Source organism: Chelonia mydas, chromosome 1, assembly GCF_015237465.2.
Source record: "Chelonia mydas isolate rCheMyd1 chromosome 1, rCheMyd1.pri.v2, whole genome shotgun sequence".
In the NCBI taxonomy this organism is placed as follows: domain Eukaryota; kingdom Metazoa; phylum Chordata; order Testudines; family Cheloniidae; genus Chelonia; species Chelonia mydas.
Genome location: NC_057849.1, coordinates 144,906,747 through 144,931,398, shown reverse-complemented (window position 1 = coordinate 144,931,398; position 24,652 = coordinate 144,906,747). Strand labels below are relative to the sequence as shown.

Genomic DNA, 24,652 nt, shown 5'->3' with positions numbered 1-24,652 from the left:
GGCTATCTTGGGGGGAAAGGAGCTATTAGCAAAGGAAACTACTTTACAAATTGAAACAAAATTCAATTATGATACGCTATGAAGCTCTAAAGGCAATTTTTTCCTCCCTCCATCAGGTACAGAAGCTTAAAGCACTTTAACTATGACATCTGCCAAAGCTGTTTCTTTTCTGGCCGAGTGGCAAAAGGCCATAAAATGCACTATCCAATGGTGGAATACTGCACACCGGTAGGTATCTGCCTCAGTGACGCTTAATGTTGATTATTATGTAGAAGTAATAAGCTTCAGTTGCTATGTGCAAGCTAACAGAGCATTTGTGCAGGACTTCTTTCGGTAATTAAGTCACCTTTTTATACACCCCTGTCTTTAGAGCCTAGCATTTTGAAATGCACAGTGAGGAATAGCAGAAATGGTTTGAAGTAACTGGGAGTTAAGGTTTACTGCCTTTCATTGTTTATACAACGCTATATCAAAATCATTCATTATATGCTAATGGATTCTGTGCTCAGTGTTAAATAATTGATTTTATATATTCTACGGTAAGACTAGGATTCTTGAAAAATCTATTTGTATCCTAGGGGGGTGGGGGGGAATCAACTCACAGTATATCAATGAGGGCCCTCCCAAGGCAGCACCCCCATTCTTTTTTCCAGTGTACTATAAGCATGTAATAAGCTCTGTACTGAAAGAGCAGTCACTAATAGAATTAGTTTAATGTGATAGCTGTTTTGACAGATGCTGTCAAATGTTGGTTGGTCATGACTGTCTCTTCAGATGCAAAATTATTCTCAGCATACTAGTGGTGGTGTTTTTTTGTAAGATGATATAGTGATATGTAAAGATCTAGGAGGTACTTAAGAATAGCGAACTGGATTTTCACATCTGGAGACCAAGAGCCAGATTTTCCAGTGCAATGCCTCTGCTTTGTGCTTCACCATTCATGTTATCTGGCCCTAAACCCTCTTTAACTGGTCCAGGGAGGATTATTCATGTAAAGATTATTCTCCCATGGCATAGAGCAGACAAGGCAGCTCTTTACCTTCCCCTGTAAGAGGAAAATGTGGAAGAGGTAAGATCATCCTGTATCACACCACTTCTCAACTGTATTTTTGGCTCCATGGGTCCATTGTAGCTGTGTGTAAATCAGAGCGCTCTTATGTGGTGCAGAAGGACTGCCACTATACTGAGTTTTAAGCCATGTTTGCAGACCCAGCAACCTGCATTTTGTGCAGTTTTGATGCATCTCACAATCTGGCTTCCAGTTTATAATGTGGTTTAGTGATCACAAGATCCTGTATTTTTGTCTACTAGTCAAATGTAATTGTTTAAAATAAAACCATCAAAATAATACATAGCCAACTAGGAAACTAAAAATGTTTGTATCTAATTTGTATGCAGACTAAGGGACATGTGGAAGGTACAGTAAGGGTTGTAAGCTTGTCTCAATGAATGGGGAGTTAAAAAACAAAACAACAACAAAAAACAAGTGGAAAATATATACCCTAAGATGTTATGATGAGGCAAGAATAAAGTTTCTGTCCATTTTTATGATATATTTTCATTGCAGCATTATTTGTTTTTTACTTCAACCATTATTTTATTTATGACATGCATAATACCTTCTAAAACATTCAGTTCACTGTGTATTGGAGGATATGGCACTGCCTGGAGTGAATCTCTGCAAGTACAATACATTTGCTTCTGACAGCTTTTCACCAAAATTCTCTATATGCTTTATCCTTTCCTGCCCTTTCTTCATTGACTGAGATTACTGGAAATGATGATGTGTTGAACTGTTGCTCATTTCAGAGGGAAAGTCTAGAACAGCTCAGACAAATCTGAAATGATTATTCTACTGTAAGCATTGCTAGAGCAAACTGTAATCTTCAGATTCATAGAGCACATTTGTGCATTCCTCACAACTGTAGTTGGGGAAGGGAATCTCACTAAGCTGGTTATTGTTTCTTCTTGCCACCTTTATTCTCCTAGCAAATGAAGCAAAGACTTCATGAAAAATGTATACAGTACACAGAGTAACACCTCTGCTACCACCATTTTTACCTGAATGATGCGTTTTGGCAACAGAGCTCTAACTAATGGGAATTTCTGTCCCTCAAGTGATTTGAAGGTAAATGAAACAATAAGAATGAGAGTCTCCCACTCACAATGTTCACTCCTTTGAGTCTGTTATAGGACCCGGTGCACTTTTCCATAGAAATATAAGAAATTCAAATTAATAACAGGCAAAATAATGAAAAACAGAAAACCGAGAGCGCATGCAGATTGCTGAGCTCAGTCTTAAGAACCCATTTCACAGATAGTAAAAATCTTCTTTATTTCTGAGCTCCAGCAATCCATGCTAATTAGTTGTGCATAGCTGAACTAGCAGTGAGCTGACTTAGGAGAGGATTAAACTGGAAAAAATGTGAGCATGTAGTGCCAAAAGTCTCTGAGCTATTTTTTTTAACTGAAAAATAACCCTCTAAGTACTGTATCACTGAATCCTCAGTGTCTAGAATGTAATGATTTGAAAATGAACAAAAAGAGTTACAGTGGCCCCCTCTACAAGATTTTAAGCATCAAAGTATTTGCTGTCTCAGCCCAAGAGAAAGCTGTCACCCTTATAGACAATTTAACTGTCAGTCGGCCAAGACTGCCTTCTTTGATGTAAGCTTCCAAAATACCTGAATGTGTCCAACTAACAGTGGAGTGTGTGGTGGATTTTCCACATATCAAACAAGAAACTTGAGAATCTGTGATTTTTAGTCCTATTCAAGAAGAACTTGAGAATTCCTAGGTCCAAACAATGCAACAGCTTCTCCTTTCCTCAAGAGGGTTGAGTCAGAATAAAGGCAAGGCAATTCCTTGAATTTTTTTTTTTTAGTGTAGAACTAAACTAAGAGCATCTGTTGCCTGAGGATTTCTGTACCAGCTACAGAAATTGGCAAAGTGATGGTTTGGCTTCCACTCACCAACAAAGATACTTTTGTTGAAAAAAACTGGAGGTTGAGATACTACTCAACTACTTTCCTAGTCTGCCAGGCAGGAATCACATCGAGTTTTTCCACAGGATGGACTGACCTCAAAAGAAAGGGAGAATTCTTTTCCACCCCATGCAGAAGAGGAGCTTCAGTAGAGAAGTGCTTTTGTTCGTCTTAATGAAGGCATTTTCAACCCAGTTTCAAAGGACAGGGACAGGCAAAAACCAGCAGCATTGTGACAGTTTAAAGGCTAGAACCTAGCAACTCATTCCTCTCTCAATAGGAGGCATATTTCTTATTATACAACTAAAAGCAAACTAACTTTACCTCATTTCTTTTCTGCCAAATTAGATATACCAGGGAAGGACCATCCTTATGTGAGTCAGGAAAGAAATTAATTTATTGTAGGATTGCAGTATTGCAGAGCCTAGTTCCTCTGTGAGGTGTAAGAACTTGGGTACAGATTTTAAAAAGTAACTCAAGTCCTCCATTAAAATTCATCAGAGAAGGGTCATCTGATTCTTTATCAGACTTACAAGAAGAGAAGGTCCCTAGTTTCTCCCTTTTAAGTCTCTCTGGTAGATTTGTTTTGATTTCTTTTGGGCTTGGCTTAATTTGCTGTTTCTTTTTTTGTACTTTCAGGTGGCTTAGATGGGAGAGAGGGACCTAAGTTCAGGCAAAGGGTTAGAGCAGTTTGAGTAGGCTATGCTTGGGCCCAAAGTTGTTCTAAATGCCTACTAACTCTGAGTTGAACAAGCAAAAGGAGAAACAGCCCATCCCAGAGTTTTCCACATCTAACCTCTTTTTTATATAAAGAAAAATAAAACAGTGAGGGCAGAGAAGGCTGAATAGGGAAAACTCTTTTGGGAAGATTGTGACAACTTTCATAGACTCTGCAGTCACTGAAATAGTAAACAAAAGGTGCTCATTGAGAGTGTGAAGACTCAGAATGCTGGCTTATCAGGAAGTCATTGCCAGGTCTCACACTTGCTGCATATCCTGTTTTTCAGCTATTTTAATATTTGAGCCGTGCCCAGTCAAAGCCTTTGCCTGCTCGGTATCAAGGCAAAACAGAAACTGTGGGATTTCATCTTCTGATTGATTGTCTGCCTCAGATCACTTGAGAAGAGGGACAAGCCTATTATCACAGAACACGGGAGTTCAAAGACTAGAACTTGGTTGGTTTTATATATTTGGCAAATAGTAACATACCTCACATTGTTTGGGAAATACTTTATATCTACAATGATAAGTGTATGCAGTTTTTGATGTTCCAAAGGTCAAATCATTAGGTGCCTCTGTGCTGTGTTCTCATGTACTATGTCAAATGATCTAGCAGAAGAAAAGATGATCAGCGACAATAATTATTAGAGGGTGATTTCATTGTGATGTTGCTTTCAGACAACTTCAGGAGAAGATGTCCGCGACTTTGCCAAGGTACTGAAAAACAAATTCCGAACAAAACGGTATTTTGCAAAGCACCCAAGAATGGGCTATCTGCCTGTGCAAACTGTCTTGGAGGGAGACAACATGGAAACGTGAGTAGCTAGCGCTAAAGCAAATAAGTAGTATATCATTTGATATGCTCCTCGAGCTCCCAGCTGGCACCAACTCCCTTCACTTCCTTAATGAGTAAAGCCTCTTTTTATTTCTTTCATTTTTGTTTACTATGGCTGAAAGGAAAACACAAGCTGACATTTCAATTGCCATTTCCTTCAACTTTTTTCACCTATCCTTACAATACTTTAAACTTCAATTAGCAAAAGAAAAATACCTCCTACTGCATTGATTTTCTTGTAAGGCCTTAAAATGGATAAGGTAATTTGGAAACTAGCAATCTTAGCATTACATTTTGACTTTCTTCCAAAAGGCACTATCTCTTTAGTGAGGTCTTTTGTTTATTTTTTTAATTTGATTGCCACAGCGTAGCTTTCTCTTTTCTCTGCCCATGGATGTGGTCACACAAAATGACTTAAACTCATTGTATATAAAAACAAGCAACCAAAAAAAACCAGCGATGCTGCTCATGGATCAATGAGTGGCCTTACCTTCTTTTAACTTTACCACAAGTTTATAATAATTAGCTGTTTAATGGCAGTTGCACAACAGCTTGTTATCTCTCTTTTTCTTTTAATTAATATTTTGATTTTATTTCCCAGCTTTTGGTTAGATGCTTTTCATGGTCATTCACGTTGGTCTGTTGGATTTTCTGTTTTTCAGTTGTTGTGGTTTTTTTAATCTTTCTGTAATTATTTTGCTGCTGAGTTTTTCTGCCTCCCTCTCTTCACCTCCTCATTTTTTGTCTTGCAGTCCTGTTACTCTGATCAACTTCTGGCCAGTAGATTCTGCGTGAGTACTTTTGCTGAAGTGTGCTGCTGCAGCTGCGTTCCCTCACTTCTTTGTTTTGTTTTTATTTAGTTTTTACATATGTTCATTTCCTTCTTTGTTTTTTTTTTCTTGATAGCCTTTCTGAAAGAATAATTTTTATTCCAGATCAGTAGAATGGGATAACACCAGGGTTTCCCAGGCATCATGAAATGTATACCGTGTACTCTCTCCGGAGGGTGTATTCTCATCTGATTAATAGGGATTTTGGTGCACAGTCCTACTAATGCTTCTGAGAGTGTGTCATTTCTGAATAAGAGCAGACTCCTTGATTGTAAACTAAATGTATTTCAGATGATATACACTGAACGTTACGGTTTTTCAAAAATTTCAGAGATGACAGTGGTCTTGCAGTTAAGGCCATCATTTAAAGTTTTACTTACACTCTCATGCACACATACACAACCCCTCCCCACGCCATCCCCATGATAATCAACAATTCATTGGATATTTTATTACAGTCTCTTTTGTTTTAGAAGGTATTCTGAGGAGACATTGAGATAGGGCGTTGGGTCTTAGAGTTCTAAAAATACTGTGGAAAGTTTTATATGATTTTCAGAAACAAAACCAATAAGATTTCTCAGCTGTAAACTGATTTTTTCATACATGCAGCATCTCTGAACATGCTTCATCTTATTGTAGTAGTAGGAGCATCAGCATGAACGACAGATTTATAATTGTCACTCTGGCGTTTGCTACCACGTGACAGTGCTAATTTTAGACTAGTGTAAATTAAGATTACTTTTAATTCTTAATTCACTCACAGGTGAATATCAGTGAAGAGAGAAACATAAAATATTAGGGAAGATAAAAATGTTTTTACTATTGTTAGCATATATGTTTTGAAATGTGTGACCTACATGTCACTTACTATGAACTATTATTAGAATAAGCAACAGCAAAATATATACATTGGAATATTGATTTATAATTTTCACACAGAGCATAGATTGTCATGAAGACAGATGGAGCACTCTTTCTCTAGAAGGCTGATTTTCAGATGCCAAGAAATCTGCATGTTATTGCAAAGTGCATGTGGTTAACACTCAGCTTAGTAAGAATATCAACAAAGCTTGGAGCTAAAGTGTAGTAGGGGGCTTTGGAGTTATGGTGCATTGTGTTTGTAAAATGGTTTCTCCTATAAATGCACCCATTGGTAATTTAAGCACACTGTCTGTTGAAATACATAGACCCAGATTACCGACTCTTTAAAACACAGTTAGATCTTTGACAAGAAAAAGTTAAAAATCAAAAACTCATAAAATAAAAGCTTGGGTGATACAGAATGTTGTTGCTGTGTCTAACATAGTCACAAATAAGCTTGTATAACATTTGTTTTTAAGGCATGGTGCCCACAGATTACTTATACTAATAACTTTGTGACATGCTACACTAAGAGCTTTATACCAACGGTAGGAAATTTGGTTATTGGATCAAAGAGTTTAACTTACACATGATACATCAGAAACCACTATAGAGATCATGGCTAAATAGGTTTAAGGAGCTAAATTCTTCCAAATTTCCATATTTCACCCATTTTAGGAATGGAATCCTTCATCATAATAATACAGATCATAACTCTGAAAGCATTTAACTAACTATCTGACCACATTCTGCTTATCGGACAACTCTCTCCCAGGCCTAGAGCCCTGGTTCTGGGTCTTCAGTATCAGTTTTCTATCGGTCTCCAAAGTGCTCTGGCCTAAATGTGAATCATCTAGGAATACCATTACAGCACTGAGAATATGCTGATAAGGTGGACATCATAATATTTGGGGCTGGCATTGTTTATAAAAATATGTTAAAATGTGAGGCTTCTTAGCACTGGTTCAGACTGCTTATGGGTGGGGTGGATATTTTGCAGATACTCTCTAGTTGCCAAGCATTACAGAGGCAACTCATACATTCTATAATGTAATTATGATTTCTGTTGTAATCACTTGATAGTACTGAACTGGGAATCTGTCACTAAGAAACACTTTCTTGATTCTTTACATTCAAGAAACCTTGACCTGAGGAGCTGAATAGTTAATTTCAAAACACATTGCTGGGTATCGTTACCTAATTTTCTACAGAGGGTAAAGGCATTATAACATGATGTCTTAGTTACTCAGCTCTCACTTGGCTTTAGTAGGAGACTCAGGGTTATTACTGCGGACACCGCTTTGAAAAATTTATCAATGATGTTTTATTTAAAAATGTTTGCCTCTGTTAAACATTTGCCATGTCCCTTAGCCTTACTACCGATTCATTAATTTGCTATTCAAACTGACTACGTCTTGATTACTTCTGCTAAGGAACCGAAGGAAATAAACTTCTATGAAGCTGCTACATCTAACTTACTCATGGACTCATTTAGGTGTCTTCTGCCTGTAATTGGCACGTCCACATAGCCAGTTTTATCAAGTTGTCCAATACTGTGCTGTCTTTAAACAAAATTGCAATGTTCTCTTAAAATAATAATAATAATAGGAAGGAAGGAGTCGAGGCTGGGCTGGGTTGTTTTGGTGATACTGCACAAAAAGCCAAAGCCCTATTTCAGGAGTTTCCAGAGAAATCTTTAAAACGTTTTGGAGAGTGGGATGGAGCTGGTAGCAGAACTAGTTCATGAAGGAAAAAGTGGTCAGAAACAGAGGCTTTGTGATGCAGTAAATCTTTTTGAGGGGGGAGATTGCTTAAAATGAGAAATAATAGCATTTTGGACTATGCCAGTTATTTTTTATTTATTTTGTGAAATTATTTTGACCTTCTATTTCCTCTCTTGTAATAGTAAAATATGTATTTCAGATTTATGCTCAAGTTTCAATGTCGTCATCACTATGTATGTTAGTTCAAGGTGCACAGGAAGCACTCCCTGCTCTCCTTTAAAGATGCAATTTAATTTCTGATCAGAAGATGCAGTCAGGCTCTGAATGTCAAGAATATAGAAATTGGGAGATATCAGCTAAATAGCAAAATCTTAAAGTTATTATTAATAGTAAATGCCTACTAGCACAGATTTTGAAAGTGCCCTGATCTACATTATTCTGGGTTACCTCCAGTTTTAGAGGAGTTCTATGCAAATCAGGATATCTGGTTACAATTAATTGCCTATCTTCCAAGAATATCTTTGGGAGTTAGTATTGAATACTTCAATGTAGTACATTGAATATTTATCCACTGATTTGTGTATGGTGATGTCTAAAAGTTTGGTTCATAAATGTGGGCTTGACAATGCCAAACCTTGTCTCAGAAAAATGCGATTCATGATAATTGACCTATAAGTATCTCACAGAAAAAGCTTTTCCAGTCTGTGAGAAAAAGCATTAATGATAATGACTTCTAAATGTACAGTATATAGCTCTGTGAATTCAGAAGAAGCCTATTTTTCTAAAGCACTTCGCAAACTGCTTTAAAAACCGGAAGATGACCAGAAATGTATAATCATCCTATAGTAAATGCTTTGTAGGATCATCACGCCCCTAATACAACAGCATTACGTACCATTATAACTTGTAGTATAAGAATTGTTTCATCTGCCACTGAAATGCAACCATTCTGGAGTTGAACACAGTCTCTCTTGGACTGTACCAGTAACACTGCATAACAGTTAGAAACTAATAAGTGAAAGCATTTTATCTACCAAAACTTTTTTTTAAAGGATTTTAGATAGCCAAATTCCAACTTGTGTATTTTTTCTAAGATTCTAAGGCCTTGTTTACTCTAGAAAGTTATACCAGTTTACCTGTAACAGTATAATTACTGGTACAACCCTGTGGTGTAGATGCTGTTATACCAGTATAAAGATGCTTAATATTAGAATAGCTATTTCCATTTGGGAAGGAGAATAAGTTATGCTGGTATATGGCACCTTTATGCTGATATTACCCTATCACTAAAACATTGCACCTGTAATTGACATAGTACTACAGGCACAACTTTCAATTGTAGAAAGCCCTAAGGCAAACTTATTCTTTTGAAAAGTCACATGGATTCTTCAGTTCAGAAATGTGGACAGGAGTTCAGTTTGTAATGATCAAAAGTTGGGGAGGTCCAACATTACAGTTCCCCTAATACCACACTGTGGTGGTAGTGAAACTGTGGGAAGAGGACTATCACCAAAACACTGGCCCTAATTCTTGCAGTCTCCTATACAAGTATATTGACTAAGCTCAACACTTAACATTGTATATCTCATGAGGTAACTTCCTGATTGGGCATGGATGCAGGGGTTTGAAGCTCTTTTTTTTTTTTTTTTTAAATGAGACTTGCTACTATTTGACTAGAAACACATCTCAAACAGGAAAGGAGAGAAATAAAACACTTTCTACAAGGTTTGGACTGTGCGTCTGGAGAGTAGGAGAAATAGCGTGGTGAATGAAGGAGGCTGGCAAATTGGGAAGGAAGTTCATCTATACATCCTTCTGAAAGAAACCTCTCGTGGAATAGATTCATCTTCTTGCTTATATATCATAAAAAATCAAGTTCAAAGAAAAACTCCTAAATGAACTGAGTCCCTTTCATATGCTGCCACAAAACATTCTACTCTGATGGATCAAGGAAGCACACAAATCATGGGTTGCAAGTATAGCTTTCTGTTTATTAAACACTGTATAAACCATGGAAGCCGTGAGCCATGGCAACATGAGGGCATAGACATACCAAAGTGTATTTTTATCTTTTTAAGGGGTATTTGTGATTAATCAGTGTTTTCTGCCTTATAGGCCTGCCTCGTCCCCTCAGCTTTCACATGATGATACTCATTCACGCATTGAGCATTATGCTAGCAGGTATGAGACCAGCTGGACACTAGGCAAATCTTTCTTGAAACAACCATTAAAAAAAATACACTACAAAAGAGAAATCATCATTATAAGGGCATTTAATAATTGAACGTACCTAGAGTGGATAGTATACATCACCTTCTAACCACTGCTAACCACCTACCAATTAACTTGCATGCCAGACTACTATGCAATGATTGGTGAGTAAATAAGAGCCACTTAACATAGGTAAATCCAAAGCATATATTTGGTTAAAACTGGCCTTGAAGTTCTGTGTGGGTCTTTATTAAGTTATGCGTTCTGCTTACATAGGGTTTTATTTTAATTAGAATTCTTGGTATTATTGTATAATGCAGAGCCTTCCAAAACTTCTAGCTACCAATACATGAGTCTCAAAGGATACATTTAGCCAACATTGTAAAATGAAATAATTGAGCTTATGAAATACTTGGAAAGGTATCTTTCTCTGTTTTGGAGGGGGATGATGATATACCACTGCTGTAGTTCACTTATCCACTTTTAAGAGCACTTTTAAGGTACTCTTTTATCTTAAGAACCAAACATTGGGGTAAATGCTCAGATCTGCAATGCAAAGTGATTTTCCCCCCAGCAGGGGAATTTTCAGGGGTAAATACTGTGTAAAATACATACTCAAATGAAAAAAAAAAAACCAGATCAAGCTAGATGTTTTCTAAATTATATGTTGCATTCAAAAGGGAATAAAGGTCCTCAACAAACTAGAAACATACAGGTCACTTCAGCTCTGGTGATAACATTACCAGATATGGAACAATTTGTGGAAGAGTCTATGGCATCTTAAGGCCTTTCTTTCATAGCAGAATCTGCTTAGCCAGGAGGATTTGTACGTAACTTAGAGATTAATTTAGATAGATCATTCATAATGAATAAGCAGTTACTTGTGACAGCTGCTTGCAATCCCATTTGTTAACTAGCAGCAAGTGAAAATTTGTCCAGGTTTCCAAATTTAGGGTCTCTAATATTTTGACTACTGTGTCACCAAAATGTTATATATTTTAAAGTTTTCAGGAAAGTTATAGCCAGAAAAATCTGCAGTGAGACTTATGGGTTTTATTGAGTCTTTCAATTTTTCCATAGGCTAGCAGAAATGGAGAACAGCAACGGATCTTACCTAAATGACAGTATTTCTCCTAATGAGAGCATGTAAGTATACTATCTCTATGAAGTATTTCTGATGGACATTTGCTTGGAAAGGCTTGGCACCTTGCAATAGAGTACCAATAATACAGAGTTCACAACATTTTCTTGTTCACATCTGACTGTTGTGTGATCTCATTGTGGTATGTTTGGTTGTGGACTTCTCATGGCCCACCCCCATATATACCAAAGCCTGGATTTATGATGTATAACTCAAAGCTGCAGATATGCAGCTGATGATGAAATGTCATCACACTTAAAAGTAGTTCGATGCTATGTCTTCAACACAAATTTCACATAATACATTGAAAAAAAATCTCTCATAGAGTGTATCTCATAAATGAAATATTACTTGGTAGTTTGAAGTTTTCCCTTTTCCTGTGAACTTTAAACTTAAAAGTGGATAAAAATGTTGGATGCTAGAAATGTCAGTGCAGCCTTTTGAGGGGTCATCAGGGCCACACTAAAAAGAGTCCGTCTACAAATAATTAAATTATACTGCAAGCAATGGCAGTGTGAGCTCATGCTAGTTATTAAATATTAAACGTCAAAAGCCTTGATTGGACAGGATGTGGAAAAATGCATTGACAAATAGTCATTATATTGCTTTATACTTAAAGGACCAAGGATGCAGCCAGTTTGAAATCTAGTCAATTTTGTTAAAAGTAGTTTCATAATCTGCACCTGACACTTAATCCCCCTGCAAATTTTGTGCTTTTATTATCACATTTTCCTTGTGGGGGGAGGGACAAAGGGAAGGGTCCATGGTTTTCTGCACCCTGTTGCTCTGTGAAATACGCATAAAAACAAAAGGGGAAAACTGATTAAAGGTTAAAAATTTCAAATGCACCTAAGCTCTATTTCTAATACAGATTCAGGTACTTAGGAGCCTAAATGTAACTGACTTCAGCTTTTAAGTGCTCAAGTCACATCTGAAAATGGGATTTGGGTTGTTAAATTAGTTAGGGCTGGTCTACAGTAACACTGTAAGTTGACCTAAGTTATTCTACTTTAGTTACATAACTGAAGTCAACGTAACTTAGGTCAATTTACAGTGGTGTCTATAGCACACTATGTCGAGCGGAGACACTCTCCTGCCGATTTACCTTCTGCCTCTTGAGGTGGAGTCGCTCTGCCATCGACTTAGCTTCTCTTTATCAGACCTGCTAAATCGACACCACTGCATCAATTGCAGCAGTGCCAGTTTAGCCGGAAGTGTAGACAAGCCTTTAGGGGCTTTTGAATATTTTACCTTAAGTAGCTAACAGGGAACTTCTCGCTTTATATGTCTGAAAAGTTTCATGTACCCAACATCACTGCATCCAGAATAAACCTGTTTATAGATATTAAAACGGAAAGTTAACGCTCTGGCTGCATGTGTAAATGTGAACATAATTTGTGTGTCAGAAAAACTTTATAAGAAAGTGAACTGACCTGGTTGGCCACTGACATCATCAGTGCAATTTCAATGAACCAGTGAATTTGGCATAAATCTCTAGATTAAAATTATTGAAAAAAATCTTTAAATTTTTTCTTAAAATGGGATACATAAAACTTCATTAATTCAAACCATAAAACAGTAAGGTGCATGCAGTACAAAAAAATCTATAATATTTGGCAAAAATATTAGTAAAACTAAACTATACAATAAAGGAAAAGGGGAAGGAAGGAGAGTATAAATATAAAAAGGGCTAGATATAAGAAAAATTGGTATACAGGAGCATGAGTAAAAATAAATGCTTTGGCCTTGCTTCCACAAGTTTTTGTGCAATGGCATAGCAGGTAGCCTAAGGTGGTGATTCTTTAATGTAAGAGTGAGTAAGTCAGGTTAAGCGCTGGATGGAAGCAAGGTGAAACATGAAGGCCAAGATCCTCAGCTGTCCCAGAGCTTTGCTTGAAACACCTGAGGAAGAAGAGGGAGGCAGAGGTGGATCCCAAGCATATGGAGCACGAGGGAAGGCATGTAGTGAATTAATGTAATCACTTGAGCAAATTTCACTACAAGTACACTAATCCCCTGCTCCTTGCAATGAATCCAGCTGAATTTCTTCAAGAGGGAAGAGATTTTTTTCTATGAGTTGCCTTCTATCAATAGTCACAAAGATAAAAATGAAGATGAAGAAAGCAGCTTTTGGGGTTTTGCTGTGTTTTTCCAGAGATGATGAGCATTTGTTAATCCAGCACTACTGCCAAAGTTTGAACCAAGAATCCCCACTGAGCCAGCCTCGCAGTCCTGCCCAGATTCTGATTTCCCTGGAGAGCGAAGAAAGAGGTGAGCTAGAGAGAATCCTAGCAGATCTGGAGGAAGAAAACAGGTGAGATATACTTTGCAGCTGTTATCATAGTTTCATCTACATGATACACACACATAAAGGGGCAAAAGTGAAGCTGGGAAACCTCCTGTTAGAATGTCTGTTTTATTAAGCTTTCCTATTAAATCTCCTGCATATGTTTTCTCTCACACTTTCTGCTAGATATGAGAGAGATGATAGAACAAAATGGTATAAATATAGGCCCATTCATGCTTTTGATTCAATCATGAATCAGCACTATTGTGTTTACCCTGCTATGCAGAATCTTTATAATGATAAAACTTCAAAGGAAAATATGGGTCACTTCATTTTGTGATTATAGGGTGGCTTATTACAAATTCTGTAAACAGTGTTGTGTAACTCTTCTTTGTATACAATGTACTGAGTTCTTTTTATCAGCATGTATTTCAAAATAACTCTTCAGTGTTGCTTTATGTTGCATTAGCCATTACATGAGAAAGGATTGTGTACATTTTCTGCCATAGACACCTGGAGGAGAGAGATTTTTCTTGAAAATAACCAACTGGATAGTATAGTTGCCCTAGGAAGATGGGTGAGAGAAGAAAATGATATATAAAGAAGATTTTAAAAAGAAAAGGAGTACTTGTGGCACCTTAGAGACTAACGAATTTATTTGAGCATAAGCTTTCATGAGCTACAGCAAATAAATTGGTTAGTCTCTAAGGTGCCACAAGTACTCCTTTTCTTTTTGCGGATACAGACTAACACGGCTGCTACTCTAAAAAGATAAAGGAACTGTGAAATGACTGTGCAGTACCTTTGTACAGGATGAATTTCCCCTGTTCCCTCTGGTGGACATAAATGGTGCACAGGCCTTGTGATGGTCCTCTGCACAGAGGTAATATTGTGCCACGTTAGCTAAGATGTGAATTTTTAATACTTTTACTATGTCACCCGCTTCTTAATCCTTTGGTGGCAGACACATTTTTCTTCATTTCCTCCTAATTTAACTTTCCATTCCTAGCTTTTCTTTACCTTTCATAGCAAAGGCTCAAGTGGGTTTTGACAGCATCAAAACACTGTAGCTGCAATTTGGGGGCTCTATTGCTTCACTCAACCAGCATAAACCAACGCTAAGCCTGGCAGATCTGGTCATTGGCAGATTTAATATTGAGACCCCGAGAATTGAAAAATCATGACTCAGTTCCCCCAAAGTCATAAGATTTAAAGAAAATAGATTTCTGAGTCTTTAGGGTGCACTTGATTGACCTTTTCAGGCTTTTTTTCTTCTGCCACGAGGGCTAGAAATTTTTGCTGCTGTTAAATTAAAAGGGAGATTCTCCTGTAGTCTTGCCTCCTTGCCTCAGGAGCTGAGATTTTTAGAACACCATTCATTATCACAAAACTCACGCAATAATTGCAAGAGTTTGCAACACTGCAGATTCCCTCTGCATACAGAATTCTTTGTGTGGCACAGATCTGTTGTAATGGCTCTTACGCCACACTGACTCCTAGCCACCAGCATAGAGGTTGTGACTGAGACTTCGTTAGGCCCAGCTGATCCTTGACTGCCAGAACAGCCTCTGGGAGGCTTTGGCAGCTGGCATAAATTAGAACAGCCTGAAACAGACTGATCTGGCACCCACATAGCCCCAGGATAAGGGAAAAACACACCGCTATTTTTGCAATTCCTTTTTGGTTTGTGCTAAGCGCACACCACAGACTGAGGGCCATACATCAGTCCAAGAACCGTGCTCCAACAGAGCCACAGATAATACTGCTTTCCCCACAAATACCAATTTTGATGGCTCTGTCCGCACTAGAACTCTGCACACAACTGTGCCGGGAGGGGTCACTAATATCCTTAACACACACCCCCAAAAAAGCCTGTAAATTATGCTCAGAGCTACTCTTTGTAACTCATTGTTACTCCTCCTTTCTCTCCATTTGTTTGTAACACTCAGTTGTTGCATCTTGTTTTAATTCAGACTGTAAAATCTTACGGCCCCTATGTGTGTGTTCAGCACGCAGCACAAAGGGACCCAGTGTAATACAAATAATAATAAATTAAAGCCTACATCATGAACTCTGGTATTAGAGCTGACTGGCTCCTGTGTCACCCACACTATCCCTTTGTGAAAGTATTGGTTGACCCTTTCCTCTCTACAGCATCTGGAGCTTAATGAAACTTCACAGGCTTACAAATCATTCAGACCAAGGACAATACAATGATATTTGGCAAAGCTGCTTTCATATACACTGCAGAGTTACATAATAAACAGCAGAGTGAGAAATGAAGAACAGGCAAAGGAGAAAAGACTAACTTTAGCTGAGACTTGAGATGAGATGGAGGCTCAGTAAGACCGAGGGGCATAAGGAGGCTGTTCCAGATGGCAGGAGCTACAGAGCTACGTGCTCTTGCTCACTGAGCAGTGGTGAGATTGAAGAGAGAGAGGGGAGCTCTTGACGTTCTAATACAGAATAGAAAAAGCCCAGACATTTCCCAAAGTGGAGGAGAACCAATGGTTTTAAATCAATCAATCGTATATTTCATGTAGCTAGCATACGTGCCTGGGAAGTTTTGGACAAGTAATCAAATATAACTAAAACCACAATGTAAGGTTTTGGTTCTTATAAAAGTGATGTGGGCCACCTAACTATGAATCACTGAGGAAGAAAAAAGTGTATCCCCTACATGCACAAAAGCAAGCAACCCACCCAAGCCAAATCAGTTCAAACAGAGAGGAAAAAAACTCCTGCTCTTAAACTGGAAAGATGTTACAGTTTAAATAGCAGTGTAAAACCCTAACATCGATGTTCCGAACAGTCCATCTGGGGTTTGTGCCTTGCATTTCAAAATAAGACTTCCTTAATATAGGAACAACTAATCAGGAACTAATCCCCAGGGCAATACAGTCGCTAAATATTTGTGTGAAAGAGTCTCTCTATACATAAGAGAGGATACTCTTTGGTTGTAATCCAGTGCTGTTCCCTAATTTCTGCTGTTATCAGAATTCTAGCTTCTTCAAAGCAAAGTGCCTGATTTTTTCTAGTTCATAAAAATGTTTTTATTGCCAGGTTATTTGTAAACTACTTCCAGATAAATCTGTGAGGGATGGAGTATATGCAAACAATGGCATCAGAATGAGGTAGGGTCATAAACCTGTGACTTTCTGTGAGGATTAAAAGTAACACCTATCCACACAACCCCTGAAGCCCCCAGAAGTGATTTCTTAACAGTGGGGTGCACTGGGAGTTCTATTACCAAACAATCCCACAAGCGATGGATGCTATTAATAACTCATGAGTGAGTTATCAAACTCCTTATAGCTGCATGGATTTAAAGCTGAATTGCATATGCTCCATATTGTTTACTTTGTGAATGTTTAAATGAGGCACACGTCTACTTTTCTTTCTTCTCTTTGTCTTTTAGTAAAATACACCCTATTTGCCTAGTGATCAGAAGGCTTGTCAGCTTTATTAGGCTGTCACGTCCATTGCCAAGGTATAGTCACCTGGCCTGAATTGTGTCTAGTGAGTCTGGATTATAGAATATTGCCAGTACTCGCTCACTCTCATTTTGAGAGGATTATGCTTTTATCTCCTTTCCTTTTACTTTCCCTTTTGTGTCTAAAGCTTTTAAGAAATGCTTTTTTTTCTGAGCATGAATGCCTAATTCTCACTGGCGTGAGCAATGCCTTAAAAGCCTACCCTACAACAACATTTCTTTTTTTCCGCACAGGGTAAATCTATTCTCCAGAGCTAGTAAAAAATAATTAGATGATTTCTTTTTTCCCCGAAGAAATTTCTACAATGGCATTCAAAATACGATCTTCCATTTTGCATTTTTAACTTTCCTTTCCTGTTTAAGTAAATCGGCCAGTCCCCAGTCCAATAGAATCAGTCCCACTGATATTTTTCCTTTGCCTTTTTTGCTACTGCATCGCTCTTAGAACACTAAGATCAGCTGGTAAAATGTGGCTATCAATACCCAAAACTAAACACGCAGCTAGAGACAACATATTCTCAGTGAAGAGAGTATGACTACCTGTAACAGGAACTCAGAATGAAGTCATGCTTTGTCTTCCTTCAGATTGCAATGCAAGATTCATCTATTTTTACTACGTCACCACTCAGGCCAGGTGACTTATTCTCCACGAGCACAGCGAAAATGAAAACACGAATATCCCAAGTGGAAAGAAGGATCCCTTTAGTACTGCAGAATAGGTCTGAGCAATAGACAATAGCAGTGAGCACTGCATAGCAGCTCTAATTATATTTTCCAGTTAGCTATGCTTCACACACACACACACCCCCTTCATTGTACAAATTTTATTTCCTTTAACCTGCAGTTTTTCTTTGACTGGCTCCTGCATATTCTTGCTTGTGGGACTGGCACCTCCTGGTGTTGAGCTGCAGAATCTTGTCCTTGCCTGTGCAACTGCTCACAGCAGATATTAAAGGGGGAGTGGCCCCAACCACTCTTCAGTTCCATTTTAACCTCCAAAGTGGAAGTGAGCTCAGATTGCATACAACATCCTTGAAGCTTCCCTTATTAGTTTTCTTTTTCTTTTGTAAGAAGAACAAATAAGAAATGATACCAGTCAGGCAAGGGTATTGTTTGACCCACAGGAGCCGGAGGGCTGCCTCACGCACAGCTGTTGATGAGGGAGGCTCCTCAAGCCTAGTCAACTAACTCTGGCAATGTATAAGTCCAGGTTTGGATACCTATGAGCCTGAGTCACTCTGTGCCCATCTTAAGCAGCATCCATGTACTGGGTCTTACCTGGCTGAGAACAGTGCCAGCGTCCCAGCAGTCAAAATTGTGTAAGCGGCACTAAAGTTGTCCCCTAGCTGAAGAGGTTCCATACCCAACTCAAGTGGCACTAGGATCCTATGATCTGTCTGAGCCAATATAGTTTGTGCCTAACACCCAGTATCATTAACTTGAATACACCACTTGCCAAGTATCACCAATACCCAGGTCCCCAAGGTTTGCCCAGGTCAACTAGGTCCAATTTTAGCACTGTCAATTGTAAAGTGCCACTTACCAAAGGGATGTTGCAGCCTACATCAGTGTCACCCAAATTCTCTGATTTGTCATGGTCAGCTGAGTCCCATGGCAAAGATCCAGTATCCTTGATTTTTCAGACACCATCACCAATTGCATTCTGTGACACGTTGTCTAGCAAAAAAAAAGCTAAGAGCTTCCCCTTCCTTCTCCCCCCACACACTTATATAGATTGAGTCTGGTGCTGAGAACGTGGCACCATTTATATAGATAGTACGATAGTCCCCTGATCATCTGATGTCTCCTGCCCGGGAGTTTTTCCAGTGTTAAATGCTTAACCTTATGTAAACAGTTCTCTGAGGACTTACTCCACAAGCCTGCTGAGGCTCGACACATTTCTTTTGTGGGTTCCCTCCAAGTGAAATCAGTAGAACTGTTCTCATTTCCAGGCTGAGGTTCTGAGCAGTGCCCAAAATAGCCTTTGTTGTCTCCAGACCCGTCAGCTGGGTTCTCTGAGCAAGGTGTCTTTGAGTGCCCAGACACCCACAGGGCTGATACCTTGTGAACCATTCCCAGGCCCAGACTGAGGTGTATCTGAAACCTGCTGCACCTAATTTAGTGCTGTATTATTTATTGGCTCTGAAAATGACTGACTTCTAATCTGAGGTTGATGCCCTGCCTTAGAAATTGGCCAAGACTGTTACTGTCTGGAGACATGTCAGTTCCACACACCAGCATCAATGTTTTGTTTCGGAAGACAGGCTATAAATAGCTTTTCTGGAGTCTGCTCCACTGTTGTTGACCACTATCACTGCTGGATTACTGAATCTGCACATGCTTGTGCATAAATAAAACAATCAGCTGCTCTTTGCTGCTCTGCACATCCCAGAGCTTCCAAGGAGCAACAATTTAAAATAAATAAACTTTAAAAAAAAAGAAAAAGAGAGAGAGAGAAATTTTGGCAGCTGCTCCTGGAACCTCATGTCCTTGCCACTGAAGGTTTCTGTTCCAGCTGGATTCATCCCTCTTGCGCAACATCTCTGATGTGGAAATCCTGGAACATATTCTGCTGTCATGCCAGGAAAATCCTGGACTTTGATCTGCTGTTTGGGCATGGCAAGCAGTCAGTTTCAGGTGCAGGTGTCTTGGAAGTGTTTTCATAGCGTTCGAAGTTTACCTGATTCTGAGCACTCCGAGAGCAGCAGCACCTCATTGGAAAGCACTTAACAGGTAGATCTGGGATTCTCAGCTGAGGCCATGTCGACACTATCACTTGTGCTGGCAAAAGTTATGTTGCTCAGGGATGTGAAGAAAACAACCCCGAGGGACATACGTTTCGCCAGCATAAGTGCCAGTGTGCACAGCACTGTGTCGGCGGAAGAGCTTCTGCCGCCTATGTAGCTACCGCCACTCATTGAGGTGGTTTATTATGTCGACAGGAGAGAGCTGTCTCCCATCAGCATAGAGCGGCTACACAAGCAATCTTACAACGTTGCAGCTGCACCGATACAGCTGTGTGGCCGTAAGTGCACTACTGTAGACACGGCCTATGATAAAGAACACCAATTCCTTGGAATAGTGTGTGGGGGGTGCTGTTTCTTGGCCAGACAGCACATGAAAATTGCTACCTAAAAGGTGACGTTAGGCATATATCGCCTCTTCTAACCGAGCCAGAGTTCAAAATCAGCCCAGCTCACCACAAGGATCCATGAGATGCTTTCCTTTTAAGCAACATGCTTTTAAAAAATGAGAGAGTAAGAACTCTTCTCTCCTGGCTTCCTCTGTCTTAGACATCAGGGCATTCATGTCTGTATCTAGACTTTGGTCTTCACTCACTTTGAAATACCCTAGTGTATCGAAAGGTTGCTCCATGTACGATGAGCGTTACTTGAGGTAAGTGCTTTGAATAGATGGCTGCCCCAGAGGAATCTGGATTTCTTTACAGCTATGCCCTTGGTTGTAGTATGAACACCACAGGGTAGGTGTATTCATTTAGCTGCCCCACGGGTATTCACTCTAATGCATGGTTCTCTTTTGCTCCGGGATTGGAATTTTGTTTCACAAAGCTCTTCGGACCTCAGGTCTGCATTCCTCATAGCCATAGCTACAGCCTGTGGACTTAATGAGAAACAGGCCAAATGCCAATCCTCTGTCCCCTATATACCATAGGGAAATATGGTATGGTCCGTGTCATCATCTCTGTTTCCACATCATACAGGCCACTAATCTGTCTGTATTTCCCAAGTTGCTTTTACACCATTGTTATGACTCACTGGGTATTCATTCATCTGGATATATCAAAAGATATTCAACTATCCCGAAGACAGCATTCATTGCAGGCCTTCTGTCTTTTCCACAGAATTTGAAAAGCTGGAAGCTCTATATGTGCTTGAAGCAAAAGTGCATCCCTTGCAAAGGTCTGATCTTGTAGAGAGAAATTGTGATCGCTTCTAACACTCTCGTGACTTCTCATCCAGAGCTGATGTGGCAGTTTTGCAGTCCCCATTCATCTAGAACTCTTTAGCCTTCCTGGGTGTTGTTCTGCATGCTAGTGGGAAGCTCAAAGAGAGAGCTTACTTACCAGTAACTGTTGTTCTTTAAGTGTGTCACCTCTGTAAATTCTCACAGCACACCTTCCCCCATTATCAGAGAAAGAATTCCAAAATTTAGGGGAGGAACTGAAGGGTGAGTGGAGCCATTCCCCCTTTCATACTGACAATCCTCCACAAGGGTAGGACTGGGGGGCGAAGAGGGGGCGGGGATGAATGTCCTCAGTGGCCACTGTTCTCTAGAAAATGCCACGGCTCATCCCGAGAAAGCACCAATACCACAAGTGTGACTATGCGGATGTAACATTTTTAAAGAACAACAGTTACTGGTAAGTAACTTCTCATTATTCTTGACACCACTTTCTTGTCCATGGGAAATTATACATAACATGTTTGACTTCAGAGCAAGCGTAGGTCCTCTCCTCCTGTTTGGAGCAGGCAAGATGTCCAGCTCCTTTAGCACTGCTAAACTTCATGTTGGAGAATTTTGTCTCATGTTACAGCCTCCGCTCCAGAACCATTCGTGTAATGTGGACGTACTTCTATATCTTTCTAAGCATTCCCCAGTTTAATAAAACTTGCAGTAGGGTTTCTGGGGTGTCTTTAAGCCTCTAGATCAGAAGGTAAATGTGAATTTGGGTTCTCTGGCAGGAATAAGAAAAAGGTCTCTATTTTCACAGCTTCTACTCTATCTGAACCAGAGCATATAATAGGAGTTTTAAAAAATAAGAAAATCTAGGCCACTACTTTTGGCAAGTAAGCAGTTATGAGGTCTGTGGCCTGTGGTACCCTCTTTCCCTCTGGGAAATAGTAAAGGGACATCATAGCAGTAAAATCCCAATACAGTTTATTATGCTTCCCCTTTGTGTGAAGATTGCTGCTACGAAATTTTATTTCTTCAGTTGCAAGATGGCCTGGATTGTCCATAACAGGGTTTTAGCTTTTCACCTCCTCTATTCTGCAGAACATGCAGAGGGTGATCTTAAAAAGAAAACCAAGTAACTACTCACCAGGGAAACGTTCTTGTTTCAAGTGCTCAGTAGAATTTCTTCACCATGATGTTTTTTGGCCTGACATCTGATATTAATCCTCTGGAGTGTTTTATTCAAGAGACTGACTAGAAGAACAGTTAGCCCAATGCAGGATTAACAGGGTAGTAAAGTGATGGCAGAAATGTGGCATTCAGAGAATGCTGTGTATAGCCCAGCTATTCAAATATTAACAGAAATATAAGTCTAATTTAACAGGTCAGCTCATTGCCTGTTCCTCTGTTACTCGATTACCCATTCTAACAGTTGGTCTGAAAATCTAGTTTATGGTAAATGTAAGGGAGGCAGCTTGGTCTTCTGTGGTGAATGAGCACAGAGTTGCAAGTGGGGAATTCAAATCCAAGTTCTGCCACTGGCTTGCTATGTGACTCTCTCTGCCTCAGTTTTCTGATCTGTAAATTAGAATAATTCTTGCCTACATCCTTCACTGCGGTGGTGTGAAAATGAATTCGTGTTTGCAAAGTGCTATATAAGTGCATTACTAGTATTGTATATACCATGTATTCTGTGATCAAATAGTAGCATTCACATTTCACAGTATTCACACTTATTAAAAATGAGCAAATGGTTCATTGTCTGCTGTTAACTACAAAGGTCAGCAGACTGGAAGCTGAACCACACCTCCTGCTTATGCTTTGGGAAGGGCTTCTAGAGTATAGTCACCCCTCACCTGCCACCCATGCTCTGAACAGAGAGTTCAGAACTCTTGTGAACCGGAGACCTGACGATATCTGTGTTTCAGGGCAACATCCTGACATCCCCGTGTGAAAACCTGTACAAGTTGGTACCTTACCTCTGTCAAACCAAACTCAAACTTTGTAGGTTAGTTTCAGCAGACTTGAAGGCAGGTGGTTTGGATGGGCTTAAATCCCAAACTGTGCCTATTCCTAATAATTATATGTGTGATGTGCATTCTGACTGCTATAGCCAGGGTATGGAATATGTTGTACTAGTCTACTTTGTAAAGGCAAGGCTTTCCTTTTTTTGACATTAACAGAAACCTGCAGGCTGAATACGACCGATTGAAGCAACAGCATGATCACAAAGGACTCTCTCCACTGCCATCCCCACCTGAGATGATGCCCATCTCCCCCCAGAGTCCTCGTGATGCTGAGCTCATTGCAGAAGCCAAGCTGCTTCGACAGCACAAGGGCCGCCTGGAAGCCAGGATGCAGATTCTGGAGGATCACAACAAGCAGCTGGAGTCACAGCTGCACAGGCTGAGGCAGCTGCTGGAACAGGTAAGTCCTTGGGCTTTCCCTTTGGAAAGCTAAAGAACGATTTTTCCAAAGCAGAGTTTGAAATGTTATCAATAACTGTAGCACATCACGAAGTGATATCTGTGAAGTGTAGTCAGCGAGAGGAACTTGATCTTACTGTAGATTGCAAGTGGTAAGATACGCTCACTGGTGTGTGAACGCAATGCAGTATCTTTTTTAATTTAGAATTTGGATCCATAGCCCATTGAAATGTATTGAATAAAATTGCTGTGTAACCATTGTGGAATAGATACAAAATATGGAAATAGAAAAATTTGCTCAAATGTGTTCAGCTGTGAATAACCACCTTGTTTTATTCTGCTGTCTCAGCCCCAGGCAGATTCCAAGGTGAATGGTACAACACTATCTTCTCCTTCTACCTCCTTACAGAGGTCAGATAGCAGTCAGCCAATGCTTCTCCGCGTAGTCGGCAGCCAGACTTCAGAAACCATGGGTAAGATGACAATGTTCAAACTGTCATGAGAGATTTATATTTATATTTTACAGTGTCGGACTCCAAAAAATTAACTAAGGATAGTAAAGATTTTATTCAGTTGTTAATACAAACAACAGTGGGTATTTGCAGTGGGCATTGACTTTAGCTGGCTATTTCTCCATTGTATATCATGATGTAGGCTTTTGTATTTAACCATGGTGCAGCGTCACAGATATTTTGACATCAAACAGAAAGTTCCATCAGGGCTTGTATTTGAAAAACAGGTACCAAGAAAAAGCTAAAGCAAGCCGTTCAGATAAACCTCTAAGCTAATAAATTTGATCGAATCTGATTTACACGGACACAGTCTTACTTATGACTAAGTGATTTTAAAAAATGATCAGCCATCTCACATGGTTAATTGATGTGATCTTATTTTAATGTATCATTGCTCAGATAAATAGAACTGAGTGAGAGGCCACTAACAAGGAACACCCACCTTGTAGCTTTTATAAATATATTTATGATGGTAAATCACAGATTGGTTGTGGAGAAAGGTTTATTCAGCAAAGTCTTCAATGAATAATGGTTGGTATTTTTGTTTTGGTAACATTTCTGCTGTAGTTTCCTGTCTGGTAGATATTTATTACCCAGTGTCATGGTTCCTGAGGTAACTGCACCTCGGACCCTTCATGGCCTCCTTGAGGACACGCCACTTAGGCTTCAGGCCTCTAATCATCACCTTCCTCCGGACAGGATCCTGCAATCCA

The 24,652-nt window shown here is 39.4% G+C and overlaps 1 protein-coding gene across 13 annotated transcripts in view; it reads left to right on the top strand.

Annotated features, from left to right (window-relative positions):
- DMD (dystrophin) overlaps positions 1 to 24,652 on the top strand; it is a 1,912,888-nt gene that overhangs the window by 1,867,663 nt on the left and 20,573 nt on the right. For 10 of the 13 annotated variants that reach the window (XM_043538015.1, XM_043538013.1, XM_043538019.1 and 7 more), the window contains 8 exons: positions 117 to 228; positions 4,383 to 4,519; positions 5,292 to 5,330; positions 10,070 to 10,135; positions 11,246 to 11,311; positions 13,462 to 13,620; positions 23,185 to 23,428; positions 23,777 to 23,900. In XM_043538015.1, the coding sequence (XP_043393950.1) occupies positions 117 to 228; positions 4,383 to 4,519; positions 5,292 to 5,330; positions 10,070 to 10,135; positions 11,246 to 11,311; positions 13,462 to 13,620; positions 23,185 to 23,428; positions 23,777 to 23,900 (947 nt within the window). The remainder of the gene's footprint in view (positions 1 to 116; positions 229 to 4,382; positions 4,520 to 5,291; positions 5,331 to 10,069; positions 10,136 to 11,245; positions 11,312 to 13,461; positions 13,621 to 23,184; positions 23,429 to 23,776; positions 23,901 to 24,652) is intronic. The other 3 variants (XM_043538014.1, XM_007063111.4, XM_027825536.3) reach the window with 1 other exon arrangement.